We start from the raw sequence: 11,164 nt of genomic DNA, 5'->3' as shown, positions 1-11,164 counted from the left end.
CAAATTTATTTGTTAAATCGGTAAATCAAAGAAAAAAAATTATAAGTGTCGGTTAAATAAATATTAAATACATTGTGTTCATTGACTTACTGCATATTTAATTTGTACCTGTGAGAAGAATATTTACAAAAAGGTTTTGTGAAGTTTTCAGTTTGTTGTTTCGAATAAACTTTTTTCTGAGTGCACGTATAAAAATCATAATTATAATATGTTTAATGTAATATTTCAAATGTTTTTTATAATTAAGTAATTTTGTTTCTATGAAGAAATACATATATAATATTTTACTTAATTGTTATTTATTTTCCTCTAATAATGTTTGAGTTTCCTAATTTAATATTTTCTAGTATACATATTATTGGTTAATTTATAATTTATTATATGTATAATTTTAAAATATCAATAATTATATAATAAATTATAAATTAACCAATAATACGTACTAGAAAATATTAAATTAGGAAATTCAAATATTATTAGAGGAAAATAAATAACAAAATTAAGTAAACAAAAATATTTATTTAAATGAACCAAATATGTTTACTAAAACTATTTATTTGAATCAAACAAATCTTTTCTCTTGAAATAAACAAATTTTTTAGTTAAATATTAAATAAAATTTTTTGGTTAAGTGTAATAAGCATTTGGTTAATACAAATAAACGTATTGGAAGAAATTTTTTGGTTGAATCAAACAAACGTTTGGTTGACTGTATAGCAATGCATTTATTTGGTTGATTCAACCAAAATTTGGTTGATTCGAACAAATTTTTTTTCTGAGTGTACGAATCTAATGTTAAAATTTTATTTTTCAAATTATTCGATCCACTATGACGGATTCAAAATTATGATTTTCTACATTTTTAAGTAAATAGTCTAAATATTAATTTATAGATTAATATTTACAAAAAATAATTATTGGGATGTTTTAGAAACTCTTTTATAGAAATTTAACTTTTTATACCTCTGCTCTTAAAAATTGATTATTAAAGGAATATTTAAAAAAAAATTTTGAATCCGCCATGCCCTATTAGATTCGGTAATTTAAAAAATAAATTTTTAACATTAGATTCGTAAATAGCGCTTCCAAATATCGCCCTTGACGTTGTTTTAGAATATTTACTTCGAAAATGTAGAAAATTAAAATTTGGAACCTGCCATATTGGATCCAAAATTTTGAAAATTAATTTCTAATATCAGATTCATGATAAACGATCGAAAATAGCCCCGAGTAAGAAATTTTTTTGAATTTTTGACAACACTTATGTGTTAAAACCTTGGATATATTGTAGTGCATTTTTATGACCCACTTTAATCATCCGCCATTTTAAAAATTTTTCAAAATTAAATTTTTGGCAAAGTGCTATCTTATAGTGCAGCTAAAAATGAAGGCAAATGTGACCTGGAGAATTTTTTGCATGAAAATTAAAAAAGTTATGAATTTTTTTTTAAAAAGTGCATTTTTCCTATGTATTTTTAATGGGAAATTTCGATGGATCTCTGGCACGTGTTAATATTAATCAATCGGCTTCAAATTTTGGGAAATTTTTTTTTATTTTATTGGAACTAAACTGGGGGGTGGCGTAAACAAAATTCGAAAGTCGCATTGTTACGGACACCCTATTGTGCACGTTTGTACGCTCGCTTCATATTCCGCCTCGCTACGGAGTTTAATTCCGCGGTACGCGCTCCCACTAAAGTCGCAATATCTCGAGAACTATTAGAGTCTCCACAAATTTTTTTTTATAAAATGAAAGGTGAAATTACAAGGAATCGATATTTACTTATTAGAAAATTCAAAAATTAGGCCAACTGAACTAAAAATTAATTCAAAAAATTTTTTTGACTTTTTTTTTGACAAATTTTGGAAATTTTTTTTTGTTCATAATATCAAATTAAACTACGTATTTTTAACTATATCGCCTGTAAATTTTATTAAAATCGATCAAAAAGTTTCAGAGTTATTAATTTTTGAAAAAAACGCAACACTCATTTTCAATATGGCGTAGCGGCCGCCATTTTGAAAATTTTTCAAAATCCTTTTAGGGTTAAATTTAATTCATATAAGACTTCTATTTCCCAAGGTTTCGAAGAAATCGGAAGACCACTTGCAAATCGCTTTTTTTCTGACGGAGTCTTACCCTTTTACAAAAATTTTAATGACTTCTAAAATACTGAATGCTTTTTAATGATTTTAGGCTTATTTTAAAGGTGCTTTTCTCCAGAATGAGAATTTTTTTTAGGCATTAACGTGTAATTTTTTATAGAAAATTCAATTCGTCAAACTTAGATTAAAAAAATTAAAAAATTTTTAAACAATCTTATTAACAGAAAAATAATTATTAAAATATAAACATATGTTTTTATTAAATTAAGATTTAATGTAAGGTTACATTAAGGTTTTATTTTGTGTGTCAAAGGACCAAGAGTAGGCGCGCAACGCGCGCCCTTTTGGTTCTAGTATTATTAATATTATTAAATATAAGTATATTTTTGGTAAATTTTTCTGTTTTGTATCTGTTTTGTATCTGTTAATCTAGTATCTGTTAATAGAGTATCTGTTAATCTAGTACCTCTTGACTAAATCTCTGTTTATCAAGTATCTGGTATCTCGTAATCACATGTTATTTTTAGTACATCTTTAATATTCATAAAGTTTTTTCCAAAATAATAACTAACTACCAAAATGTTAAAAAACAAAATGTTAAAAAATCAATAATTAAGATTTAAAAAAACAAATATCAATCAATATTAAATAATAATTATTACCACTATAATATAATTATGTACAAACATCAGAATTTAAAAAATCAATATTCTACATTTAGAAATCAAAATAACAGGCAAATGTCCTTTATTCCTTTAAACTTTAACTTTAAAACTTTAACTTTAATTAAATTAATGTATTTAACTTTAACCTTTAACTTTAATTAATAAAATTAATTAAATCCTTTAAATTAATAAAGCAAATAATTCACACATTATATTTACAAACTCTTCCTAATAAATATATATACAAATAATATTAACAAAAAATTTAATTTGTATTCACATGTATTTTAATTTTAATACTTACGTACGTAACGTATGCAATGTACTTTAACTTTTTTCAAATGTACAAAAAAATTGCAACTTTTTTCAAATGTACAAAAAAACAAAACTACAAAATTCACAATCAACACTTTCAGAAAAAAATCACTCAGGAAATAACAGCCAATACTTCTTATCGAAACGATACACTTGTCACACTTTGCAAATGGCTGACAGTTGCTGACACTTGTAATATTTTGTAATTTTTCATACCAACCAAAAAAAACTATGCGTTTCACACTGAGGTGAGGTTACGTAGCGAACAAACAATTGTTTGGAAAAAAAGACACTGGCATGGAACGCAGTATACTGCATGATTTCTATGCTTAAAATCAATGGTATCTTTATTTTTCAAAAACTCCAAAAGGATCTTTTTCATAAGAGAAAACAACTCTGATATCATAATTTTTATATATATATATATATATATATATTTTTAAAAAAATCTTTTAACTCATTAACGAATGGTAAGACGATAATGTTATTTTAATCAAAAGGTTCCTCAATGATGTTATTGTTATGAAAAATATTATCCTTTCTTAACCCATTAACGCCTGAAACCTTTGAAATTTTGTGTTTAATTTAAGATATAATTTTATATATTAAACATGCTCCCTAAAAATAACTGAAGCGTTTTTTTATGTTTTCGGGGTCGCTCTACAAGATTCCATGCTCAGATTTTAAATTTATCGCATAGAAAATTAAATATGGCGAATTTTGTGCACCAAATTGCGAAAAAAATGAATTTTTTTTTAAAATAATTATTTCTTACTGAAAACATTTTTTTCAAATGAATACAAGTGTCACAAATTGGCACAAACTTATTAAACTTTCAAAATATGCAATAGCGGAAACAAAAAAAACAAAATGGCGGCTTCAAAATGGTGCTAATTTGAGAAAAAATTAATTAATTTTTTTTATAGTGCACCGATTCAGGCAATAGCTATTAAGTGTAATAGAACTTAGTGTTTATATGTTTTTGAGGTCTCTCATCACGAATATGTACTCGAATTTCCAAAATTCAAAATGGCGGATCCAATATGGCCGACGAAAATTTTGAAAATTTACTCGATTCGCTTGAATTTTGTTACTCAGGGGTTTTTGAGGTCGCTGATTGTGAATCTGCAATCGGATTTTCAAAATTCAAAATGGCGGATCCAATATAGCCGACGAACATTGTAAAAATTCACTCTATTCGCTTGAACTTTGTTACTCAGGGGTTTTTGGGGTCGCTGATTATGAATCTGCTATTGGATTTTCATAATACAAAATGGCGGATCCAATATGGCCGACAAAAATTATTTAAATTCACTAGATTCGCTTGAAACTTGTTACTCAGGGGTTTTTGGGGTCGCTGATTATGAATCTGCTATTGGATTTTCAAAATACAAAATGGCGGATCCAATATGGCCGATAAAAATTGTTTAAATCAATTCTAGTCGCTTGGAATTTGTAAAATGATGACCTTCTATTTGCCGTCAGAATAAGACGTTTACCAACTCTCTAAATTATTCTAATGATATTAAAGCTAAAATTCGATAATATTGGTCAACTACTCCTTATCTGTCATCTCAAATTGTTTCATTAACAATGTCAGGTTATAAGTTTTGCAATATTAAGTCTTATGCTATGATAGTGTTGAAACAATTTATCTAAGCCAATTAGATTTAGACCTACAATTTTTTCGTTGTGTACTTCTGAGGGATTTGATTTGTATTTTGCCTTATTCTGACGGCAAATAGATGGTCATCATTTTACAAATTCCAAGCGACTAGAATTGATTTAAACAATTTTTATCGGCTATATTGGATCCGCCATTTTGTATTTTGAAAATCCAATAGCAGATTCACAATCAGCGACCCCAAAAACCCCTGAGTAACAAGTTTTAAGCGAATCTAGTAAATTAAAATAATTTTTGTCGGCCATATTGGATCCGCCATTTTGTATTATGAAAATCCAATAGCAGATTCATAATCAGCGACCCCAAAAACCCCTGAGTAACAAAGTTCAAGCGAATAGAGTGAATTTTTACAATGTTTGTCGGCCATATTGGATCCGCCATTTTGAATTTTGAAAATCCGATTGCAGATTCACAATCAGCGACCTTAAAAACCCCTGAGTAACAAAATTCAAGCGAATGGAGTAAATTTTTAAAATTTTCGTCGGCCATATTGGATCCGCCATTTTGAATTTTGAAAATCCGAGTACATATTCGTGATGAGAGACTTCAAAAACATATAAACACTAAGTTCTATTACATTTCATAGCTATTGCCTGAATCGGTGCACTATAAAAAAAATTAATTAATTTTTTCTCAAATTAGCGCCATTTTGAAGCCGCCATTTTGTTTTTTTTGTTTCCGCTATTGCATATTTTGAAAGTTTAATAAGTTTGTGCCAATTTGTGACACTTGTATTCATTTGAAAAAAATGTTTTCAGTAAGAAATAATTATTTTAAAAAAAAAAATTTCATTTTTTTCGCAATTTGGTGCACAAAATTCGCCATATTTAATTTTCTATGCGATAAATTTAAAATCTGAGCATGGAATCTTGTAGAGCGACCCCGAAAATATAAAGAAACGCTTCAGTTATTTTTAGGGAGCATGTTTAATATATAAAATTATATCTTAAATTAAACACAAAATTTCAAAGGTTTCAGGCGTTAATGGGTTAAGTGTTTGCATAAAGAATGTAATTCTTTCCAAAAACCTTTAGCATTATTATTGCATAGAATTCATTTTTTTAATAGGAGTAACATGTTCATTTTATCGTAGAAAACTTTTTCTTTTTCTTACGCTCTTTTACTTATAAAATTGTAGTAACATAAGTGTTATTATTTTTGTTATATCACATCTACATATTTAACATTATATTCAACAAATAAATATTTCTTTGAAAATTTAAACTTTAACAAAATAAAATAATCTTTGCGTTTTCTCAAAACAATTTCTTTATAATCACATTATTTAAATATTACTTTTAAACTTTTAAGTTATTATATTTGGTAAATTTCAAATCTTACGTAAAGTTTTGAATATTTACATTTTACGAATATTTATTAACTTTTTAAAATTTTAACGTTTCTTATATACATTATTTTCAAGAAAGAAAACTCATAATCTCTGCTGAAATCTTTAACTTTCTTGAATGTTTAATTCTTCTTCAATAATTTGTATTAACATTCGGTATACCCTCAGTTGTCGTGCGTCGTTCAATTTTTTAAACATTGGAGCTACACTTAGTAGAAACATGTCAACTTGATCGGGTTTATTTAATGTATGGGAACTGATCTTTTCCAATATGGCGTTTTGAAGATCGTGTTTCAAATTATCTGCATAAAATAAAAACATTAAAATATAAATTTGTTTATTATTATTGAATTAAGTTATTAAAGGCTTGTTTCTTAGTCTTCATGTAAAATAAAATTTTTAAACATGAGAATTATCATTCAATTTTTTTGGAAAATTATAAAAAAGGAAATTCATTTATTAGGTGAATTGTTTAGTTCAAAAAAAATAATTTGGTAGAAAAATAGAAAATCATTTAATATAATATTGTAGTTCACATTACACTCGATTCTTGTTATAACGAATCTCGTTACAACGTTCTCTCGTTATAACGAACATTAAAACTCTCGATACAACGACAAAAAAAACACGAACGAATTTAAGAATTTAATTTAACCAAAATTTTGGTTAACTCAAAAAAAACGACAAATTTAATCGACTCTTAAATTTATTTAACCTAAAGAATCTAGTGATCCGATTATTATTAAAAATACTTACTTTTTCTTTAAACTGATTTCATAATTCAAAAACTTTTAATATAAATAAACATACTTTACGAAAAATTTAGCACGTATTTGACGTTTGAATAGAACGTGAAGTAGGATCCTCTCCTTTCGTCGTAATATCGAGATTTTGAAGTCCCGAGATCGTCGTTATAACGAGAATCGAGTGTACTTGAAAATTGAACATAAAAAAAATAAAATTGATAATTATATAGCCATCTAACAAAAATTGCTTTCAGCCCTTCAATATGAAATTTCAACTTACGTTTACTTAATTTTCTCTTTTTTCCATTCTCGAAAGTTATTGTACTGTTCTGGACAACAATATCGGAGTTACGCACTTCGTCGATAGACCCACTTCTGCCTCTTTCTTGTTCGTCATTTGACCTGCAAATATTGCATTTTTAATATTATAAATACTAACAGATAATTTAATTATATGGTTAAATACTGAAATATTCTGTTGTTAAATTCTTACAGACTTACAATTAAATGCTAACAAATATTTTACAATTTAATGTCTTTTAATAATTTTAAATAATTTTAAATAATTTAATACACATGAGGTTTTACTTCACTTATTGCTAACATCTGTTTGAAACTTTCTTTGTCATTTACAAATACTTTATAATTTATTAAAAAGTGTACTTACTGAACGTTTTGAACGCCAGTGCATAACACCTGTGGTGTAAAATTGCTCTCACTTGATGGAGCTTCATTTTGTAAAGGTTCATCTCCATTTTCATGGTTGGCTCTAGATATGAACTTTTTTTAATAACTAAAAATTTTTCAACAAAGAAATAATTATAAATATTTAAGGAATGCATACATACTCGTCACATGTATAGTCGTCAAAGTATTTCATAATATTATAGTGTCGAAATTTTAAAGGGTCTACAGATCTTTGAAATTGGTCCCTTAAATTCTTCCACTCCTTCTTTGCAGTTTCTACATCATATCCTGTAAATATATATTTAACATTTATATTACATTATTTTAACTATGTATATATACAATTGAGACAAAAAATTTTTTTTGTGAGATGAATATTCAATAATTGTATTACATAATCGATAATAATAAATATTTTAACCTGGTAAGGAATTCGCCAGCATCTTCCATATATTTGACAAATTCTCTTTAGACATTTTTCTTCTTTCCTTACTACAAAACAGTGCAGGATAGTCTTTTATTTTGTGTAAGAAACGTAATTCCTTCGATAATTTTTGTCTTTTTTTTGAAATAACAGCTGTAGTTAACATTATAATATTAAGACAATTAGTAAAATAATAATAAACAATTCTAAAGGTAAGTTCAGAATGTAATTTTTCTAAACATCGAAGGGTATATTTCAATGCGTTACTTATTTGTCTAGAATAGTTCTAAAATATGTCGGAGTATTCTAAAAATTTAGAAAATAAATAAAATTAATAAAGAAAACAAATAATTTTATTAACTCACTCAAAGAAACTATACCATCATTGGAAATGATGATTCCATTACGGTCCTCATTATAACCTGCAAAGCAGGTATGGTTTAAGAGGTTATTAAACTGACAGTCGGGTATAACCCAACCACAGTTCCAGCATTTCTTGATTGGCTAAAAACAATAAGAATATAAAATATTTAAGTAAAATACCATCATACATTCATTACGAATGCTGCAAATTTCCAAAGACACGTTTTTTTTCTAACCTACAAATAGCATTTAAATGCTTTTGAAATATACTCCCAGCACAGTTTTACAAAAAAATATAATTAATATTTATAGAAAATTTTATTTTTACTTACAGGAACATTATCCTCTTCGACATCAGCCATAATAATAACTTATAACTTAAATAATAATTTAAATCCAAGAATACTATAGCACAATTCTACAAGACAACAATCACAACAATGCACCGAGCAAGATTTAAAATTTCAAGCACGTTGATCAATGACCAAAAACATATAGAGAGTCAAACGATTCTATTTTGAAAAATTACTAGAATCTAGTAAATTGCACTTTCCGCCTTTACGCCGACGCTATTACGCCCACATGGGACGGCACCTTAAATCTCTTCATTGCATTTTTGACCTCTTCCGGAGAGCTCGAAGCAGAAGGCATTCTGTAGAAAACAGTTTCCTTTGCAGAATTGAAATTCGTGGGCAAAGGAACAAGAGTTGGACGATTTATTTCCTGATTTTTATTTAAGGACCCCCGATTTGCAACATAACTTGATAACGCTGATAATGAAGCTTGTGTACCTTTCTGTGTTTCATTTTCAGGACTCATACTAAGATTTTGTAAAGTGTCCATTAAGGAACTTGTTTCTGTTGTTTGAGAGTTTTGATTATTTCGTGGGTTAGAAATAATTGTTAGATCTTCTAGTGTTTCCGATTTACTGTCAAGTGAACTAAGTCTAGAACTGTGATCTGAAATGCCTTGATTATTCTCGGTAGGATTATTTTTGGGTCTGATTTTTTCAGTCGATTGTAAGATCTCTTCAGCTTCCTGATAACCCACGCCATAGTCTGCCCTGATTTTCTGAATCTCGAATTCCCTAATATATATAGGACAAGTAGTAGAGGAAGCAGGGTGTCTACCTTGACAGTTGCAACAAACTGCTCTCCTCAAGCCGTTCTCGCATTTGTTGGGATCATCATGAGAGTCCTCACAATATAAACATCTCGGATACCTGGATCTACATTGGGATTCGACGTGGCGAAATCGCTGGCAAAAAAAACATCTAATAGGCTTGTTAGTAATAGGGGTTACTGGAAACTCAAAGGATGAGACCAAAATACTAGATGGTGGATCTTTACCAAAGAATCTAATATCTAAAGATTCGAGCATATGTTTATTAAAGGTAATCCTACGTCTAACTGATTCGATTTCTTGGACTACGTCTGGAGACAATCTAGTAATAAAATCCGCAACTGATAGAGAACAGTCTAGATCCTTAATGACACACTTTGAATATAGAAGAGTATTCGGTATATATACCTTGTAGAACCTAGAGGAAAGTTCGGTTGAATTAATCAGACAATTCGCGTCATCACGAGATTCACAAGTAATTTTGACCCTGTTTATACCACTGCGTTGGATTTTTCTTTTACCCTTGATGATGGTTTCTATCAGATCCGCGATGGCTATTGGGTTAAATTTCCCGATATTAAGTGTGTTGGTTTGACATTCCATCAACAATATATAAGGCGGGGGAGCTTTTTCGTCATACGACGGAGAAGGACGCGAGGTAGGGTTATTCCAGACGAGAAACTCGTCTGGATATAAATTTTGTTGATCCGGCGAATGTTCTTCTTGTGTATTCATGTTGTTTATAATTTTTGAAAAACTCAATTCAGTAGTAATTTTAATGTCATTAGAGATTAAAGAAAGAGAATCAATGTTAGATTCCAGAGACAGTGACATAGACCCGATTGAATGTTTGAAAGTTTTGCGATCATGTATCAATGACATATGGGACAGAAGTCTATTATCTTAAATTGAAAATTTTATTTTGTAGTGAATGGGAGAAATTGAGATCACCATCGACAATCCTTAAAAAAACCCTTTTATGAAAAATTTTTAATATTTAATTGTCCAACAACACTCGTACTGCTTTTTCTAAAAAAAACCGAACCTTCGTAAACTCGTTTAGAGAATTTTATTAATCGTGTATGGAAACTTAAAAATTTAAACCAAAACTTAGACAACTCTTGGTGATTGCAAACTCCACTTGATCTGGATTTCTACCAGTTTTGTGATCCGTCACCTGTGGATCATAAATTTATTTATTATATAATTTAGATTTTTGCTTAACTTAAAGAAATATTTTATTTTATAAATAAATAAAACATTACAATTCATATATTTCAATTCTCTTTAGTTGACATGATTTAGTAACCGGCAGGATTATAATTTAATATATTAACTCATGCATTTCGAATATAAAATTTTTCTTTTATTTCTAATTTAGTTTTCTGAATTTTATTCAAAAATAAGCAGTTTGGCTCAAATAGAATGTTTGTTAGTCTTTCAGTTTATATTATTTTGATTTGAAGGTCAGTTTGGACCTTTAGCTTTATTTATACATAGAGTCTTACCGGTTAAAATTTTCTTTTATATTTAATTTTGTAATATTGAACTTCCTTACTTTGGTTTTAATTTAATATTGGAGGATCATATAGTTGTAGATGGAGTGGAAATAGAAGGATTAACAATCAATCGATGCTTTTCAGTCCTTTGATTCATTTTAGTCCTTATAAGATGCTTTTATTACCGGTTCCAATTTGCCTCTTT

The 11,164-nt window shown here is 28.0% G+C and overlaps 1 protein-coding gene across 2 annotated transcripts; it reads right to left on the bottom strand.

Moving 5' to 3' along the window:
• Positions 1-6,072: 6,072 nt before the first annotated feature.
• LOC122500721 lies at positions 6,073-8,783 on the bottom strand. 2 transcript variants are annotated; one of them, XM_043609788.1, is made up of 7 exons: positions 8,671-8,783; positions 8,341-8,479; positions 7,973-8,128; positions 7,713-7,839; positions 7,532-7,633; positions 7,145-7,266; positions 6,073-6,420 (listed from the first exon to the last, which is right to left on the bottom strand). In XM_043609788.1, exons 1-7 carry the CDS (start codon positions 8,698-8,700, stop codon positions 6,224-6,226), a joined length of 873 nt encoding a protein of 290 aa, XP_043465723.1. In that variant the 5' UTR covers positions 8,701-8,783; the 3' UTR covers positions 6,073-6,223. The 2 variants fall into 2 exon arrangements, with proteins under 2 accessions (XP_043465723.1, XP_043465722.1); XM_043609787.1 differs by lacking the exon at positions 6,073-6,420 and having other exon boundaries at positions 6,662-7,266.
• Between the last annotated feature and the right edge of the window lie 2,381 nt (positions 8,784-11,164).

This window comes from Leptopilina heterotoma, unplaced genomic scaffold, assembly GCF_015476425.1.
Source record: "Leptopilina heterotoma isolate Lh14 unplaced genomic scaffold, ASM1547642v1 Lhet_190, whole genome shotgun sequence".
Taxonomy (NCBI): domain Eukaryota; kingdom Metazoa; phylum Arthropoda; class Insecta; order Hymenoptera; family Figitidae; genus Leptopilina; species Leptopilina heterotoma.
Note: the sequence above shows the minus strand (reverse complement) of the source record. Positions and strands in the feature narration are given on the sequence as shown.